At 22.5% G+C, this 21,268-nt stretch overlaps 1 protein-coding gene across 7 annotated transcripts in view; it reads left to right on the top strand.

Moving 5' to 3' along the window:
• The window catches only part of LOC114127635 (junctional adhesion molecule A-like), a 284,156-nt gene that overhangs the window by 257,464 nt on the left and 5,424 nt on the right, over positions 1-21,268 (top strand). For all 7 annotated transcript variants that reach the window (XM_050201995.1, XM_027991934.2, XM_027991950.2 and 4 more), the window contains 3 exons: positions 5,458-5,619; positions 20,602-20,736; positions 20,998-21,211. In XM_050201995.1, the coding sequence (XP_050057952.1) occupies positions 5,458-5,619; positions 20,602-20,736; positions 20,998-21,211 (511 nt within the window). The remainder of the gene's footprint in view (positions 1-5,457; positions 5,620-20,601; positions 20,737-20,997; positions 21,212-21,268) is intronic.

Below are 21,268 nucleotides of genomic sequence, written 5' to 3' on the forward strand. Positions count from 1 at the left end.
AACAAAGAAATTATATTTTAATTTTTCTAAAATATTTTATAAATCTGTAAATCCTTATTAATAATTCTAAATGTATTTATATGCATTTACTTTATCGATTTATTAAAAATGTGTGACACCTATATTTTGCTTACATTATAAACTTAAAAGTCATAGAAATTTTTTTGAGGTAAATTTAAAAATAATTATATGAACTATCTCAGTATTCTTTTTCTAAAATCGATATCCAGTTTATAATCATAGCATTGACATCTAACTAATATATTTCATGAATATGTAGATACCATAAGGTTGATATATTGTTATTTATTATAATAAATAAAAATAATAAAACAAAAACTAAAACCATTGAGTTCAAGAAGAATTTAATTTCAATTTATACACTTTGGTGCCGAAACTAGATAATATTGAAGGGGTACGATTATAATGTTTTTAATTTATTTGTATAATATATGAGTAATATGATTATGCAATCATCATAAAAACACGTGTTCAGTGTGCACTCATAACCATTGATTTTATGATAATCTCAAAAAGTGATGTATTACATAATAAATAAATATATTTTTAAATATTTTTAAGCTGTGCTAAGTATCACTATATTACACTCAGAGGATAAGCAAATATAACAGGTCATCGCGCGAGCGCGCGCTCAAAACGTTAACGTTCGATGCGTTCGTGACGAGCTCGCATTAAAATAATCATAATCTAAAAGAAGCTCAACAATATACGATCTGAAGATGGATAAAAGAAAAAAAAGGGAAAGGAAGACAAAAAATAAAAATGCGTACTTATATTAGGTATATAATATATTATGTATAGTTGATATAGATGGTATAATACGTATACCGTATTATCGCATAAATCGCCTCGACTCTGTAGTATAATGATACCGGTGATGGTTTATGATATTATTATTTAATAGTTAAGCACGAGAGTGGGTGGTGGGCCCGATTATACATGTACACCCGGTAACGGGTAGTGTCAGCGTTATACATATAAGTATCCTATAATATATAGTGGAAAAATAGAAAATTCACAGAAATGAAAAAAAAAAATATTCACGCGATGTTTGAGACATTTTCGACGTTCGACTGTAATACAGTGTAGGTACAATTACTATTTATTTTATTTTTATTTACATACTGTTGTACAAGTGTAGTATTACTTAATTTTTATTTGTTTCTGCTCAATTAATGAAGAAAACATTAAAAGCAACTATGACTTTAAAATTAATTTAACCTGCATATTTATAGTCCACTAGTTATTAGCATAAAACAATTAAAATACTAGTACAAATAAATAGCCTAAATTATTCAATTAAAACTTAAATGGTAAATATTTATTTTTATTGAATCGATATCGATCAATGTACATTAACAATATATGCATCAATGTATTCAAAATATGATACTTTGTATCGTAATATAAGATATGTAGATTTATATACTACCAAAAGGCTAATAAATAAAATAATAATATACATACATACATACATAGTATATAATAACAAAATTAATATTCATGTAATACATTATAAATAACAAGTGTAACACAAAGCATTTATTTTGTTTTAAACAACTACTATAAATACCTAGTTGATCTAATCTTATTTTTTCCGATAATTTATTTTAAAATACCATCTACTTCTAGATTTATAATTTTTATACACTTAAAACAATTCTTCTAGATTTACATTGTTAAAAGGAATTTAATAGACCTTTTTTTTTATTTTTCAATTTTACTCAAAATTAATAAAGAAATAACATAAATTTTTAAAACCGCTATAAATAAATCAATTACGATAAAACTAGTTAATAAAATGCAAAATATGAAAATATACTATGTACTATACCTACTGTTTGGTAATAACACAATGGAATAACTTAGAGAACATATTATTATATTCAATATTTTATAAGGCAAGAAAACTGTTCATAAGATCAAAATGGTAAAACATGCAGACAACCATCGCTATACTATATTAAATTCCTTTTAGAAATACTTTATAAGATAGAAGGGTTAAAATACTGTTTATCAGATGATAAGTAAGTAAAACGTTTTTTGGAGCAAAGTTTTTAAATCAAATGTCATAATCTGTATATAACGAGAATACAAAATTAATATAGGTATTATGTAAAAATATAAGTAAATGAAGGTAATATTTTTACTTATGTATATATACATATTCATAGGCAATAAGGATTGGTTAAAATGTTGTAGATCAAATGTTACGTTATTAAAAAGATAATTTATAGGATTGATCATTATATATAACTTGGAACATTAATAAATCTTTGTATCATAAAACCGAATGTCAGTCACCGATGTATCCAAAAGTTGTAAAACTATTGTAACCTATCTAATCATTCCTAATTCAGTTAACACAGCAACGCGTTTAAACATAGCTTTAAATGGAAATGTGAAATAAGAAAAAGTAGCCTTTTTAAAGTATAATCTGAGTTCAATTTTCAATAAACATAGATGCTACATCCTGCATGAAACTTTTTGTACCATGAACTGTTCCAAAATGTATTAAAACCCGGATAACTGTAAAACCAATAGTTCCATCGTTCAATTTAGAATCTAAAAGGAAAATAAGTATAGACAGAATTCAGTGACCGAATAATATAATTCGAGCTTGGCTTACACAAAAATGGTCAAGATTTTGTTCACAGTGTGAGGAAAACGTCATAATATTTTTAATGTTTACAAAATATAAATATATGTATGTACAAAAATACTGAAAAACTAACATAAATATATTGCAATTACTAAATACTACTTTAAAGTATCAACAAAATCTGTACATTTTATAGGTACAGTTTATCATAAAATAATATTCCTAATACAAATATTAAATAAATACATATAAATTAAGATGTACACGTCAGTACCTATAACATCAATATAGGTAAATTTGTAATAAAAATTATAAAGTAATAAAATAAATATTAGTTGTGTTTGTATAATAAATTGATAAGCTAATAAAACTAGCAATGCAAATTGTTTATTTGAATTAAGTTAAAATTTGTAAATAAAAATATAGATGAAAAAAATCACTTTAGAAAAAAAACGCATACCTACATTTTATAAAATACATTTTAATTTGTCAAACTTTTTCATTTTAAGTTAACTTAACCGTTTTTAAAACTAATAACTCAGATCATTCATTTCTAGTCATACAAATAAAATACGAGTGTATAATATTATGTCGTATAGTTGTATACATTTTTTTCACTTGTTTTCATAAAGTCACGTTTGTAAATTCAGTGATAATTTTTTCTATATATATACACATTTTTAACTCACTAAAGGAAATTGAGTTTTTCATCAATTCATTAGTGTATTATTTGTTGGTTTAATTAATGCTTACTGAATTTATTGATGTGATTTGCTCCCAGAGTGTATAATGAACAGTGATTAAAACGGATAACAACTGCTGATGGTAAAAAGGAAAAATAAAAAATAAAAAATTATAGCATTAAATCATTCATATTGAACATGTATTTTTGTTTACTTTTTATTAAAAATATAATTAATGGACAACTTGAATACTGTTGATAAATTAATTTCATAATATCAATGAAATTTATTTTGAAAATCAATAACAACAAAGAGTGAATTCTGAGTTTCAAACTCTCTAATGATCACATAAGTACTTACAAGGAATTTTGACAATATCTAACTTGTGCGTTCATACCGCATTTTCATTAGCTTACATTGTAGTAAGACTGTCAATCACCAGAAGAAAAAAAAATTCTATTTTAATTTATAATATAGGTTTAATCATTTTTAAATTTTGATTTATAAAACTTTAGTATAGCAGGTGTTAGGTCAACGTGTTATATTATATAATTACACAATATTTAACACATTATTATTCTGTTATTTAGTTCGATCTATAACAATGACTTATCACTTATACCTAATCAGAAACCTTAATTTCTAAAGAAGTTAGGGAATTAAAAAAAATACAGAAAAATATAATCTGTATTTATCTTGTTTTTTTTATTTTTAAATTAGAAATAAAATATACAATCGACAGCATAATTAAATATTTTTAGAAAAAATAGTCTGTGTTATATTACCGTTAAGTTGGTAGTTTAATTTTCATTTAAAACTTGCATGTTAATACATCTAAAAATGATAAACGATGTCTGGTTCAATCAGATTTCAATCAACATCGTTAGTTTTTAAGCTAAAGCGACTTAAAATTAGTTAAAACTTCTTATATACCAAATATCCATAATGTATTAGATAGGTAATTCACAATTTTTTTTGTTTTTGTAATCTTTGACATAAATTGAAAATTAATTTTTATAATTTAAATTGTTGTGCGTAAAGAAAGTTTTTTTTTTATAAATGCACTTAGTTTGTTAGAAATTTAATCAATATAAAAATAAGTACATATCATATCGAGTTTAATTTTTTGATTCTTCTATTTAAATTGTTTATACTTAAAATCGAAATAATTTTATTGAAACACTATTGATATTTCAAATATATCTCTGATATTTTTCTTTTGCTAGAAACATCATTACATTTTGTTATTTAAGTATACATTTAAATTTAAACAAATTATTAAAACGTACAATATTTTCTTATATTATTTGAAGGTTTATAACTGTTTGTAAATTTTTAGTAGATTTGAGTTCTTCTTTAAAAATTCATATCATGTGTACTGTAAAACAAAGTATAATGGTGATTTAATGTTCTGTCTTATTTACTTGACGACTTCAGTGAAATCTCTCTTTTAACTTTTCATGCCTTTAGTAAAACAAATGTACTCAATGTCGTTAAGCTCATTCTTGTCGTATACGATACAATAGTATAATAGTCATGGTATTAAAATCATTGTTATTTGTTACTTGAAGTTTTGCAAGTAGCGTGCACCTACATATTATAAACAGTTAAATCTCTCTATGACAAAAAACACTTTATAACTGAAAAATCTATTGATCCCAAGTGAATTCATTATAGAGAGGTTTTATTATACTCTCATCACAATTACTATCAATTTAATGGCGTACAATAGAAGTATATAATAGAGGTAGGTAGTCAATAGTCGACATAGTGGGCGGTAATCGTGAGATTCGTTGTTATGAAAATTATTATATTATTTCTGGTTTTAAGTAACCGAATTCACATTATTCAAGGTTGAATTCGCGGTTAAAGGAAAGACCCATCATTAGACGAGTCTCTGTTTAATGTTATATGTGGTTTGATAATATGTAATTATACATGTCGGAAGGCGTTTTGAGAATGTCGACACCGTTTAATTCATGAAACACATTATCGTTTGTAATATAATATTTTCATTGACGCGTACGATGGCGATGCGCGCGACCATGCACACTAGCTAACTTGAATCGGATTTGACGCATTTCGGCGACGTGCACGTGTTGTTTTATCTAATCTAACGGAATCGTATTATATATTTGACTGTGGTTTCAGATATCATGGGTTCGCCGCAGAGATTGGCACATCTTGACTTCGGGCATGTTCACGTACACAAACGACGAGAGGTTCACCGTGTTGCACGCCGAAGGCTCGGATGATTGGACACTGAAAATAAAATACGTGCAGAAACGAGACAACGGCACGTACGAGTGTCAGGTGAGTAAAAACAACTTGTTGATTACGCCTTCTCTACCACATATATACATTATAATATCGTAGGGTCGAACGCATCCGCCACAGATGTGGTTCGTGTAAGGGGAAGGCGGAAGGCCAGTAAATGCAACGTTTATACTAACGCCTTATTTTATTTTTTTTACGATATCGAATAGCTATTGATGGAATACAGAGTAAGTGGAAAGTATATATTTTATACGCAGTGTAAAATATATATATATATATGAATGTTATAAACACTACCGTGGTGAGATTCTTTAGAATTGATATATAATAATATGTGTCTGGATAGTTCAGAAAACTTTATTTTTTTTTTTTTTTTATAAAAAACGTGAACTTTCCATCATGCGCTAAGTAAGCTAAACAAGTGCAACATACTTTTCTAATTGTTGTTCTTTTTTATTTTTTTTTAACATTTTCACGGAGTTATGTCCAATGTTTTTTATTCTTATACTTTTACGTTTAATGTCTTCCTATAAAACTTTTAAGACCAAAGTTATTCCCCAAGAAAATTGTTTGTAAACAATTATAAGAAATAAATTAAAAAATAAATATAATATTGAACAAAAAACACATTTTTACTAAAAATTATCATAGTACATATTTTATGATATAAAATTGATTGACAATTCAGTAAAACAAAAATTAAAAACTAATTGGTAAATAGACAGCAAATTTAAATTAAAAATATTTATATTGTATAATTGTTTAAAAACGTATAAAAAACCAAACTTATTTATACACTATACTTTAATATAATTCCATTTAATCTTGTTGTAAAAAAAAAAAAATAAAATACAATATTAGAATATTGTTATACAATTAGGGGTTCTATTTCTATTCCCTATTCTCATCACTTACCAAAAACTTTTAACTTACACTTGACCAACAATTATCATAAATCAACTAACACCGTCCAAGTTTATATTAGTATTATGTGTATTAATAAAGAAAGTGAACATCAATTATTAAAAATTGAAAATAAATAATATTTTCTATATAAATATGCAATATATATTTTTTTTAATTCTTGTGGATACGCATCGTGCTTAAGAGGTTTAACTTTTTTTTGTAGGTATACCCATTTTATTTTTAAAAAAAAGAAGTACTACATTTTTCTGTCATATCAATAATATTTTTAAAAAACTAGGCTTATTTTTCTGTTATTTTAGTTTTTTTCTGATTTCTTAGTATTTTTCTTTATCTTAATCCCTATTAACTGACTTTTTTAAAGTTTTTCATAACACACGATCTTAATAATATTATATCTGAATCACTTACTATCCATTTCAAAATTTACTAAATAACTTTAACATTAGTTTCCATGGTAATTATTTTCTAGAAAGTGTTAGTTTTGTTTTAACGATTTGGAACAATAATTTGTTTCGTTTCAACAATAATATTATGATGTATACAATTCATAATCATTGAAAAATGGAAAGTTTATTTTTAGCATGAGCATTGTGATATATTAAAAAGTGTTGGAATTTATACATTTTAAATTATTCCTTTCGTGTAAATACTCTATTAATTATGATTGTATAGAAAGGACGATGTAAGATATAAATATATTTCAATTGAATAACCATCAAATAAAGACATACTGTTATACAAACTAAACTGTGTATGTAATAAAAAATAAAGTAATTCAAATAACAATTAGAGACAAGTGAAAAATAAAAATTTACTTTGCATTATTTTATTCAAATGCTGTAGAAACTCAAAAAATATTTATTTTATAGATGTTATTTGTATTTTATTTTTTTTATATCTTCTTTAAATCAAATAATTTTTCACATTTATTTTCAAAAATTTTATGAAAAATAAGTCATATAATTAGTATTTATTTATAATTTATAAGTATTCTTTTGTAGTTATCATTATTATTATTTATGTGCATATAATATACGTTATAGGTACGTATAAAAATACTTTACATTAAAGAATATTTCATTTATAAAAATAGTAAGAAACTCAACACTATTTTTTATGAATTTTACAAAACTCAGTGAAATTTAGATTACTTGACAATAAATCTTGGAACTATTTGTTATTTGTATTGACTTCACAATATTTATGGATTCCGATGTGAATTTATTTTACGTTTTAACCTTTACTCTTAACATCTTGATAATGATGTATCATGATTTGGCTTTGATTTAACTGTAGTCATATTTTTATTATAATTTACGATACATAGTAAGTCATTAAAAAATGCTATAGTGATATAGTAATTGGTATTATATGAATATTATAGTATATATTCTCTAAATTAATGGATACATATATTATCTTAATTTCAGATTGTGTCCTTTACATAATTGCATCAGATATATTTTAGAATTTATAATTGTACGTTAATTATAAATGTAATTATTATGTACGTATCTAATGGTAATTTTGTACACGAAAGAACCCTCATTATGTCAATAAAATTATATAATTATAACATATTCCAAATATTACTTATTAATCCAAATAAAAACTTAACTATTAAAAAGTAATTTAAATAATAACCATAGTACATAAGTATAGTAGCACATAATATATTATATTATGAGTTATGATCGTATATCTAAATGTATTCGAGTAAATTGCTAATTAATGTCTTATTGAACTATTTGTAATATTATATAAGCAAACTTTCCAGTCAATATTATAATGAAACATACAAACTATTGGTTATAGAAATAATGTGTAATGGAATAATACAATTTGTACGTTTAAAGACTTAACTACGTAAACAATCAGTTCTTTAGAGATACTCGACGAAAAATTAAGGTAATTGGACTATATACATTTTAATATCTTGAAAAATAATCACTCAGTAGCATGTACCACAAGTAGAATATGTTTCAATAAATTTAGACCCATAATATTATAATTTCGTGTAAGCTTGTAATATTATTATTATATGAATGAAACCTCTCTTTCATATATATATACATTATGAAAAGGTGCATAAATATATGTGAATATTATAATGATTCGCTAAGTATACGGTCCGTGTTATACGCTCATATATATTTTTTTTTTTACATATAAACATAATAATATATAGGTAACTATATTTACTCTCAATTTTTATTTTTTCGCGTTCACGCCAAAACTAGAACAAATCATGCGTGAAAAGTATCGAGCACATTTAAAAGTTTTTCGTAGTTTTGTGCACTGGTGTGAAAAGATATTGTACGACAGATAAAAATAAGGCTGATTGTCGGCGTGGTAGCGTTGGACAAGAAAGTCGTTGGTTGCGAATGGAGTTTTTTTTTATCAGATTTACAATGATAAAAATAGTAACACACTATACGATTGATCGGGTGATTTAAACTTCTTATGTGACTGGTTTAATATGGCTTAAGTTAAAATGCATACAAAGTTCATAGCATTTTCCTGGAAATCTATTTAAATGCAATGTTGTTTGAGTTCACGAATTTGTTTAAATAATTGGGTTATGTTAATATAGGTAAAGGTAAGTTAAAAGTTAACCCATATACTTTTTTATAACTTCGTTAAGTTAAAAATGAATGGATAATATAATTAATCAAATTAAAATGTATTTAATTAAAAGATAAAACTTAACATTCTAATCATTAGGTAAAAGAACACCATTGATATAATCTAAATTATGATGTGTTCTCTCGTGTGATATCGCTAAATTATTTACATGAAAATTGATTTAATATGTCATAATCATAAGGTAAACAAAATTATTTGATTGTATATAATTGCATTATGTCTAAATATAAAGTATATCAGTTATATAATATGATATAAATATATGTTATATCAATATGCCAATTAATACTCATTATCATGGGATTGTTTAAATTTGTTCAATAAACATACGAGTACACTAGTATTACCTATACCAAGGATTATGATTATAATACCGACTACCTATATAGTCTATTTACACTAACATTTTAATTATATGAAATATTAATTACTAATGACTATACATTTTGTTAAAAATGTAATTATTTCATACAGTATTCAACTTTTCAATACGGTAGAACCCCTCTCGTCTACCTCAGCTAGTCCACCACTCCGGTTAATCCAACCATAGTATTATCGATATGAATACTTTAAAAATATCCATTACTAAATTTTTTCGAAGTAATTAATCATACATTTATGTATATATGTAATGCTTTCATTCAATTTTATTGTGTTGCACATATTTTATAGTAAATAATATAATGTAAGTGTGTTATTTAAGATAATTTAATAAATAAATTTGATACGTACAATTTTTTCTTAAAATATTTCTGTATATTCTGATAATTTGATCTTTTTCGTGTTCTGAACATACCCTCAGTCCCGAAGGTAATGGATTAGAGAAGTTCTACTATTACATATTATTTATTAAAAAAACAAAATTATAAATTAGTATTTTTTTTTTTTTTTATAAACATTTTATTAGTAGCTAAATTTTAAAATTTCTATAAAATTAATTCAAAATTAACTCGTTATATTATTCGTTAAATAAATAACTTTATTGATAGATAACTGACTTCTTAAATTATTTTTAATTTTTTACTCATTAATATATTGCGATTTTGAATGTATTTTTAAATACAATTTGTCACAGCAATATGTTATATAATATTATACACATAGCAAAAAATATATATTATCATGAGTGGACTATTTAAAAAGATTTTAAATTTAAATTATATTTAAATACACACACATTTATTGTATTCAAATTGTATATATAGATTTAGTTATAAAGATATTATAAATTTGACTTAATATATTGCATTAAAATAGTCAATTTAATGAATACATAGTTAATCTGTACACAATATATATATATGTGTGTGTGAAAATATAAAAGGTTTTAAATTATATTTAATTAAATTTAGCGTTATTTGCTTTTATTATTTAAATTGAAAATTTTATAACTACTAAATACCATGTAAATAAACTATGTAATATGCAAATTAATTAAATGATTTAAAATATTTAATAGAGCATTGAAATAACTTAATAAAACTAATGACAAAAAAGTTTTTTTTTTTTTTTAAATATACAATTTAAAAAAAATGTACTTGTTAATTTCACGTATGTTCATACAAAACCTCGTTATATTTTGAAAAAAAACGGTAGTTGAACAGAAATAAAATTTGCTTGACTTAAAATTAAACAACGTGATTAAAAATAATAATACAATTTATAAGGGAAATATAGAAAGTCAAGTAGTGTTAGAAATTAAAAAAATATTGATAAAAACTCAACTTAAGTATTTTCATAATTTATTTAATTATCCAGTATAAAATTTTGAGAAAATATAAAGTATAATATGGAATATTTATTATCTTAATATTATTTATCATTAATACAAAGCCAATAGTGGACCAAATGATTCTATCTAAAGAAGTATGGATTTGGAAAGGTTTCATACTATACATATATTATGTTAAGTTTTAACTGATATTAGTGTCTTAATCAACTGATGGCGCAGTGTTCTTATAGTACGTTATTCATCTTATCATTATTCAATCAGCTTGCTATATTATGAAACGATTTATTGTATCTTAGAACTTGTTTACACTTCTTAAAGTATTTGTTATGTGTAACTCACCGAAAATATTAGAAATCATTTTACAGAGGATTATATTCTGAATAATTGTATCTAAATTTATTATTATAAGTTATTAATAAATGAATGTAATAAAAAAATATTCGTAAATATTTTGGACATACCTAAATCGATAATCACTCGAATCATAAGGTCGTATTATAATTAGCTGGTTTTGAAAAAAATACAACATAGTTTTTAATCCTAACGCTTCTATGTTGTCAAGTTTAGACATACACTCGTAAAATTGTTTAATATAATACTAGTATGACAACATAAAATTCACATTTAAAATTTAACTCGAATCTAAACAAATTAAACAAACTTACAAAATATATGCATTTGCTTTTCTTAGTTGAATGTATACACTATACATAATATGCTGCAGTTAAACATAATAAGAGAGTATTTTATTTCCGTTTAAATTTTATTATTAGAAAAAAATACACGTCCTTAATTTTATTAAACGTATAGACAGGTGTATTTAAAATTACAATATCTAGAACATCGATTATTATTATTAATATAATTTATATGGTCAAAATTTAATACAATATATTGTTACATTTTAAAATTAATTATTATTAATAATATTTTTTTTCAGTGAATAAATTTAGGTATAAGGATACAAATACTGTGATAAGCGTTCTATGATAAATATACATTAAATAACCTATACAAAACAATTACATTTAATTTTTACATTATACGTAAGTCTAATCACCAACTGTATTTGAAAAATCTAATTTTATTGTCTGGAAGTATTTTGGGAGCTAAGAGCTACGAAAAATGATATATTAGTGTAGTAACCGTTATATCTTTTGAAAAAAGTGATAACCATTTTAGTGATATTTTCAATTTGAAGTTCATTTTAGGTACGTTTTTGCTACATACTAATGCACTTAACAACAAACAATGACAAATTTATTGAAAAACTTGAATCGTTTGAATGTTAACTTTTTTGGCAGGGCACCAAAAGATAAATGTATTTCCATACAGAATAAAAGATACTATTGAGTATAATATTTTGATATTTTACCATATTATATTCTTAGTAGATGAAATATTCTCTTTATTTTTATTTTTTTAACTTTAAACGAGTACAACAAAATAATCTTCAATAATAATTATAATTTACCTAAATATGTGGACTTGAAAATGAGTTTACATATATTTTTAAAAGTTATCAAATAATAAGTCTGTTAAATGAGTATTTTTATTATAAATTTAAATGATCAGTAATCAAAGGGTGGTAATGCAAAACATGGTATTGTCGAAATTTCGAAAATCAAGTTAAACATCGAATATTATGGGAAAAATGCGAGAAATTCGATTTCGTAGTCAGAATAAAATTATATCGATTATTTTTGTGAATAAAATCGATTTAAAAACTGATGTTCAATGCATAACGTGGTATTGCCAAATTAAATGTCAAAACAAAACGTGGTATTTCCATGTTAAAGTCAAAATGTATTATTGGCCATGTTATTTGTATTAAAGCATACTTGTCTTGTTATAATTGCAAAACGTGGTATTGCCAATTACATTATTTTAAATAAGAACTACTTAAAAGCTAACCATAGTATTAGCATTCAGTATTAAAACAATTTTACTACCTATTTAAATACTATTATTTATTAAAATGTATAACCTACTAGATTTCAGTTATACATTATTTTAAAAGACTTAATATTTATTTGGTATAAGAGTTGAATATTTTGTTTTCATATTATCTGTATTATGTACCGTAATAAAAAGTTAAAGATAGTGTTCAGTTTTTAATTGATTTAATTTTATTCAAACCTTTAAAAATAGGTAGTAAAATTGTGAATTTTAAAAGTGGTAACTATTATATTAATAAATTAAAAAATACATCAGGTATAAAATATTATATTTTTACTAGTAAATGGTAATATCGCGTTTAATTAAAGATTAATTTAAAAATGTTGTATTGCTGGTAATACCACGTTTTAGCCTGACAAAAAATTTGTAAAGGATCAAAAAATGGGTTTAAAACTCAGTTACATTTATTTTGACACGGTCAATCGTTTTTTATAATTTTATACATATAAATAAACTTATCCTGAGTGTTTATAGTCGTCAAAAAAAGTGTTACAAATTTCTTTGGTTGTGATCATATTGGTTTTTGGCAATGCCACATTTTGAATTATTACCCTTCATTATCAATAGCTGAAATTTTTTAAACGTGTTAAATTATTATAATAGGTACTATTATATCTAGCTTATAATAATAAAAAAAAATTCTTTAAATTTTTAAATATACCTATTCATTACTTATCTTTATATATAACATTATGTCATAGACTTGGAAACTACTAAATTAATAGATATAGTACTTATTATTTATTTAGTATTTTGACATAGTATAGTCATGATTAATTTTTTTTTTTTTAGTTCATATAGGTTGCTAAAAGGTGAATCACTCATAAACATAGTTTTGGATTTTTCAAATGTTTGTTTTATTATACATAGAATTACAATCAGATATAGCAGTACATATATTTTTTTCATTATATTGAATTGATTATAGTTATTTAAATAAACTAAAATTTACTCGATCAATTTTTAAAACAATTTCAAAGATTATTATTTATTATAAGATATTTCGGGGTAGTTCAGAGAAGTGTTTGATACACAAAAATATATCAAATGCTATATTTAATCTGTAATATATAGATAGTACATCTTAATTAAATTAGTTCATACCTTGAGGTAAATATACTGACACAGATTTGTAAGTGAGCTAATGAATACTAAAACTAAAAATTTAAAAAAAATTTTTCAAGGAAATAGTGTAGTTATTAATAAAAATTGACAAATTTACAATATATTATATTATGTATAAATAATAGTGACAAATAATAAAAAATAAATAATTCAAAATAAAAAATGAATTTTATATAAAAACAAATTAATACAATCTATACATAACATACATATAATATTATCATGTATTTTTTTTACAAAATTTCCATTTTACTTTTAAACTTTTAATTTATGATAACTATTTTTTTGAATATTCTTTAAAAAAAAAAACATGGACTTTAGTAGGAGTTAAATTAATTTATGTATCGTATAATATTTTTTATTGTAGTAACAATAAAATTAATAAACTACTTATATTCAAATTATATACTTAAAAATTGTATTTTTGAAATAGTATTTTTTTCAATTTTTTAGAATCATTTTTTCATTTAAAATTATCCAGATTCTATCTTGATGAGAGGTTGATTTCATTACCTTTATAAAAAAAGGTTTGTTTTTTATTTTCATGTTATTGCATTAAATAATTCCTAATTCATAAAAAACTTTAATCAGGTTTTTTTCATTTAACACAATTTATGATTAATTTTAACATATATTAAAAGCTTTAAGGCCATACTTTTATTTATATATGTTTCTATTTCTTCTATATTTACAATTGTTGTACCATTTAACTCTAAGGAATAAATTTATTATCTTTAACATAAATTGGGTCATGTTCAATTAACTTGAATATATATATATAAGAAAATAATTATCTTTGTAAAATTAACAATTTATTTTCTACATAAACTCCTGTTTCCTGGTTGAATTTTCAAAAATAAATTGGTAAATTTAATCTTAAAAAAAAAAATAAAAAAATAAAAAATGTAACAGATTATATTTATTTATCGTAAGAATTGTGACAATAAAAAGCTTATAAAATAAAATTAATTTTCTTTTTTTTTTATTATTATTATTATGCATAAACTTAAAATAATACTTTTTAATTAGCAAATGTTTAGTATTATTGATTTCCATAGTGTATAATTATAATTACAAACATAAAATAATAATAATAATAATAATAGTTAAAAATGTCTTATTATTAAAATATTATACTAGCGTTCCAAAAGTTTATATATATATATATAAATTTGGAGAGCTGTAACTTCATTAATCCAGTTAATTGCTGTACTAATGAAATAAAACTTAATAAAAATAATTACAATTATAAAAAATAAAATACCCTGTTATAAATTATAATTATTATCATTAGTGAATGATTTCATAAACATTGTATATTTTGTATTTATATTATTATAAATTTAATATAATAATATAATATAATTATTTATATATTATGATCATTTATTCGACAGAGTTAAAAATCTGTGACGTTTGTATTGTTGTTCATGTCGTCAGTGTGAGGTACTATCTAAACCAATTCTATAATTAATTTATCATATTAAAACAAAAACACACTATGTAATATTGTAATAAATAAAATTCATTACAATAAATTGAAAACTATCTTGGTTAGATTTGCTTACAAAGTAAGACATACTAAAATTGACTTAAACATCAACTGAGGCACACACAAACCAATATAATATAATGTGTGCTCTAATTTATATTTATTAATTATTTATTGAATTAATTTGGATAATATATCTTGTAAAATATATAATACTAGTTATATAAAAATATATATTTTTTAAAAAATACACTTGTACTAGTTTTAAATATATTTACCTTTTTTTTACTGTTTGTACTGTACTGTTAAGAAGGTGTAAACTTTAAGTACTCCTTCTTGAACATAATTTTTAAATAACTAAATTTTTTGTGCATGCATCAAATTATGTATACAAAATCGAGAGATCTTTAGCTACATATACATGTTATTGGCTATTTGTATTATATTATTTTAGGACGTCATGTTTTTAGATAAATATAAATTTTTGATTATACTCTAATTTGAACTTATTTTTATTGTATTACTATATATCTAAATCAACGGTTATATTTTGAAAACTACCTTTAAATGTAATTTGATACGCATAGTATATCGATGGTAAAATTCGATCCATTTAATCAGTTATATATTAGCAATTTTAATTGAAAATTATTAAATACTATAATTTATTTAATACTCCAAATCTGAAACAAGGTTACATAATTTCTAGGTAAAACAATTTATTTATTGATTTTAGTTCTAGATTGTTGTTATTTTTAAAAAATGTATATAAGGTGTTATATTATCAAGATTAATTTGTATTAGATAAAATATGTTAGACTTTTTTACTGTATCCTTTTTTTAACAAAATTTAGAATTGAAACAATATAATATGTAATATATATTATATTATATACATATAATATATATATTTACATGTAGTTGAAAGTCTTATATCAACGTGAAAAACAATATGTTATTGTTTATCGACAGTTACAATTAAATAATAAATGTTTTTACGTTATTATTTCGACATTGAGTTATTTGTTTGAAAATAGTTCAATCATAAATATAGTCAATGAACACTTATTGAAGTCTAAAATGTGAAAATTGTTTACCAATTTCCTACAAGTCCCGTCATTTGTGTCAATATTGTTAGAGCCAAGAAAATAGTTCGTGGAAATGAAAAATAAAATCCAAAATCTAAGAATCTATAGACGAATTTGGCTCAACTTCTGTAATCCCAAAGGAGCATATTAGCTACTGTTGTCCATCAGTCCCTATATCTACTAGTTCAAGTTATTCTACCTGTCGGTTATAAACCATTGACAATTCTATTTAAAGTCCAATATCCTGTTAACATTTCTTTAATAAAATCTAAATCCATAATACCAACCACACTAACTAATTTGTTATGTATGTTGTACTAAATTCTATTATAATTTATAACAATATCATTATGAAAAAATTGTTATTAAATTGTTGATTTTAATAATAAGTCGTTATACAATAATATGTATCTAGGTAATTATAATATTAAAATTGTTACAACTATCGATGATTCGATTAATTTAAATTAATAATTGTTAATAATTGAAAAAAAAAATGTTTACCTAGTATGTCATTTATTTGTTAACTTTAATAGAAGAATATACTATATACTAGGTATTTTTGTTGTGTTTTTGTTAATTTCAATCCATAATTGAATTTATACCAGTAAGTGTTTATTGTTAAAAATTATAAACATATTTGTCATTTCCTAATAAATTGCATATATGATATAGTCAATTATTAATATTATTGAAAAATATTAGATTTCTGACTTTTTAATAAATACGAGTACCTATGTAATAAGTGTAAAGTACATGTAATGACCTAGTATCTGAAAACTAGTAAGTGTAAAAAATATGTCAACATATCTTTGAACCAAATCCATTTATGAGATAATATTGGAAATTCGAATCAACCTACAATTTATATATGTCATAAAACGTGAATGTTTCAATATTATCAATAAGCTCAAGTTATATTTACATTTTAACTGTGTCATTCAGTATTTGTCATAGGATATTACTATTATTATTATTATAAACTATTGCGTCTTAAAGATCATATAAATATCTAAAAATATGTCATTATCAATATCTTGTCTTTAAAATTCTATAATATTTGGAAATTTTAATAAATTGTTTTGTTTATTAACTTAAAACTCGTGTTAAATAAAAAATACAAAAATTTAATTCAAAATAGAGTTAAAACTAATTTACTGTTCAATAATTACACAATTAAACAATAGAATCGTGTTATTATTATTCTTATTTTCATTTGTTTTTTCTTTGAAATAAATTATATATATATATATAAACTGTAAATATAGGTACTTATAATGTATTTGATTTTAACAATATAATAATTAATCCAAAAATGTAATTATATAAAATTCTACTCAAATCAGTTAATATAATATAAATTAAATAAATATATGTTTAAAAATGTAAAACTTAAATTCTAAAATTGCATACAATATTTTAGTTAATTTTATATTATTCTTATATTAATTAGTTTTAGTATATTGTATATACTATAGACATTTTATTTTATTTTATATTTCCTTGTGTATTGAAATATCCTTAACAACTATAAAAAAAGAATAATTTGTTAAACACTTAATTAGTTTTTTGTAAGGTGTTAGTACTCAATTTAAATATTAATTGTATACTTAACAATTTATTGTTACAGTCCTTATTATATTATCATCTGAAAAAGTTGAAAATTACAATTTTATCTACATTTACTTACTTTATGTCCGATGTAGTGTAATAATCCTATGAGATATTCTCCAACTATTTTTTTAAATTTAAATGCAATCTTTTACCTTATCATTCCTACATAGGACATTTTTTTTTTAGATTTATTTCTTTCACTCCCGGATATTTCTAGTTTTTGTTCAGTTTAATATTCATAATTTTCTGATAAATAGATTTCTACTTTTTCTAATTATATTTGTGTTGCCTATTCCTATTTATCCGAAAAATCATTATCAATATCATTCAACTGTTGAAGGTTAATTTTCTCATTTGTTTTAAAAAAAAATATTTTCATTACCTATTGGTTTTTCATAAGATCTAAAAGAAACATTGTCACCCGGAGTGTAATGTTATCAGACTCGACTTTGAATGTCATTATAATCTCGAAGTTCAGTATAGCTGATAACATATATCAATACAATATCTCTTTTGACATCACGGCCTTAGTGGAGGATTAAATATGAATTTTACTATAAAAAAAATATTCTATTTAATAAGTAGCCTGAGGTATTAAAAAACGTCATGATGATAGGTTCGTCATGTATTCATAATGTGTGTATCAATGGTTAATGGAAAATAATATTTCAAATATAACATTAATTCTTCTCCACTAATATATATATACTGTCTGAGATTTTGTAGAGTTATATATATACAACTTCAAAATATCAAATGTAAATATTTAAATATATATATAATATATATATATATGTATATTTTAATATTGTTTTTCTGTAAATATTCAACCATAAATAAGTACACTTAATAAAGTTATTTTTTTTTTTTTACTATATTTTCGATACTTAAGTCAAAACGTTCGTTATATCTATATAAAACACATAACATCTGTTAAAAAAGTACATTATCAAAATTTTTTTATATGTGAATTTTCAATAAATAACGGGACTACGAATCAGTTTATAATACCCAATATTGTGTGCTAAAAACACTATGAATTTTATATGTTACTAAAAATTAATATTTTAGATAATCTATAAACTTTCAATTCTAGGAAGTATAAAACAAACAAAATGTATTTTTAAATACATAATGCATTAAATAAATATTTTTATTTTAAAAATAATTTTAATAACAATTACATTTTTTTGAAAAAATTGTTAGTTCATATTGTTTAAAAAAAAAATATTTTTTAAATGAATAATATTGTATTATGTTATAAATTATGCCTATCAATAGTAGGTAGGTATATTATTATTATTATATTTATCTATACGCTCATTTTGTCTTATTCTTTTATACTATATCGATTAAATAGTTTGAATTAAATGGACGACATTTATTTGTTTAAAAAACATTCAAGTAACACTATTATTATTTGCCTTTTTAGTGATAGGTATTTGAATGATTTTATAAAAAAAAAGTCGTAAATTTAAGTTTTTCTAATTTTCCAGTGAATGGTTGATTTTGATACATAACCCTATTAATTTTTGTTACAAATTATCGCGTGATGCAGAATTAAATATTATCCAGTAGTATATTGTACTATAAATCATATTTACTTGTTCCAAACAAAAACTGTATATAACGGATATACGTAATATACGTTATATTTTGAGTAAAAAAAAAAACAAACAAAAATGTCGCTAGTACTTGTACAATTAATGTATATATTTTAAACGACATAATATATTTGATAGATAACATTGATTAACATTGATTAATACTAGTAATTTACATTATTTGTATCAGTAAATGTTAGGAAAATATTTACATTAATATATTGATTATTGATATATACAATTTTATCTAAGATAAAATTAAAACTTTGTAATTATAATTTTATAAAATATTAATTAAAAATCCAATTATTTATATATAGGTATATAAATTATTTATTTCAGTAACATGGATAAGAAATATATGTTTTTCGTGACACAATTATAAAATAAATGTTATTGTATTACAATTGAAACAATATTGTATTTTTAAAATATGTTCTAAGAACTAATTAAATCTTTAATTTTATAAGTGTTTATTAAAAAAAAAAAAAAAAAACCGTATACGTTTGAAAATGAAAATGAAATGAAAACGGCTATGATATGTTTGAAATATGTTGTAGTAATACAGTGTATTTTATTTTTCTATATAGTTCCATTACTTAAAATTTTATCTGTTTACACTAGAAACGTTTAATATTGAAGTTAAGAGAAAAGTTTAAGAAATAAAAACTTAAATAATTTAATTGATTGTTTTAATTTAAAATGTGTCACTGCACATTTGTATTGAGTTTTAAATTATTAATTCGTAGTCGAAAATTACTTTCATATCATTAACATTAATATTAACTAATAAGTAATCATTAAATTTATGTTTTCAATTCTGTTTGACAGATATCCACTGGAACAGGTATAATGTCCTCGTTCATCAACGTTCACATCGTCGTTCCCGAAGTTCACATCGATGGACCAAGTGAACTTCACGTAGACATGGGTAGCATAATAAATCTTCTTTGTATCATCGAAAAAGTAAGTGACCGTTATTTTGTACTCTAATATTTTAGCAATATTTTTATAAAAATGAAATAAATATAAAATTTACTAACATAGGTACTTGATTAACGATTGCTCAATATAAATTTTTATTTTATTTCTAAAGATTATTAAAAACTATATTTTCTAGTTTTCTTTCTTAATAGTAATTATCATTTCAATAATAAAATTATCAATTAATTAATTTTGGTTTCGTAATCGATATTTTCAAATTATATTTTATTAATTATTTTTTAGAGTCCACAACCTCCACAGTACGTATTTTGGTATCATAATGAAAAAATGATCAATTACGACAATATCAGAGGTGGTATTGTAGTCAATACAGAAAATGGTGGTCGTAGCACCAGCAGGTTGACTATCCATGACGTAATTGACACAGACAGTGGTAATTACACATGTGAAACTGCAAATGCCGAACAAGCTTATGTTTATGTTTTTGTATCTGAAGGTAAGTTAAAAAAAAATATCAAATTTGTAAACACAATCAGATATACTCGTATTTACC

This window comes from Aphis gossypii, chromosome 2 (genome assembly GCF_020184175.1).
Source record: "Aphis gossypii isolate Hap1 chromosome 2, ASM2018417v2, whole genome shotgun sequence".
In the NCBI taxonomy this organism is placed as follows: Eukaryota; Metazoa; Arthropoda; class Insecta; order Hemiptera; family Aphididae; genus Aphis; species Aphis gossypii.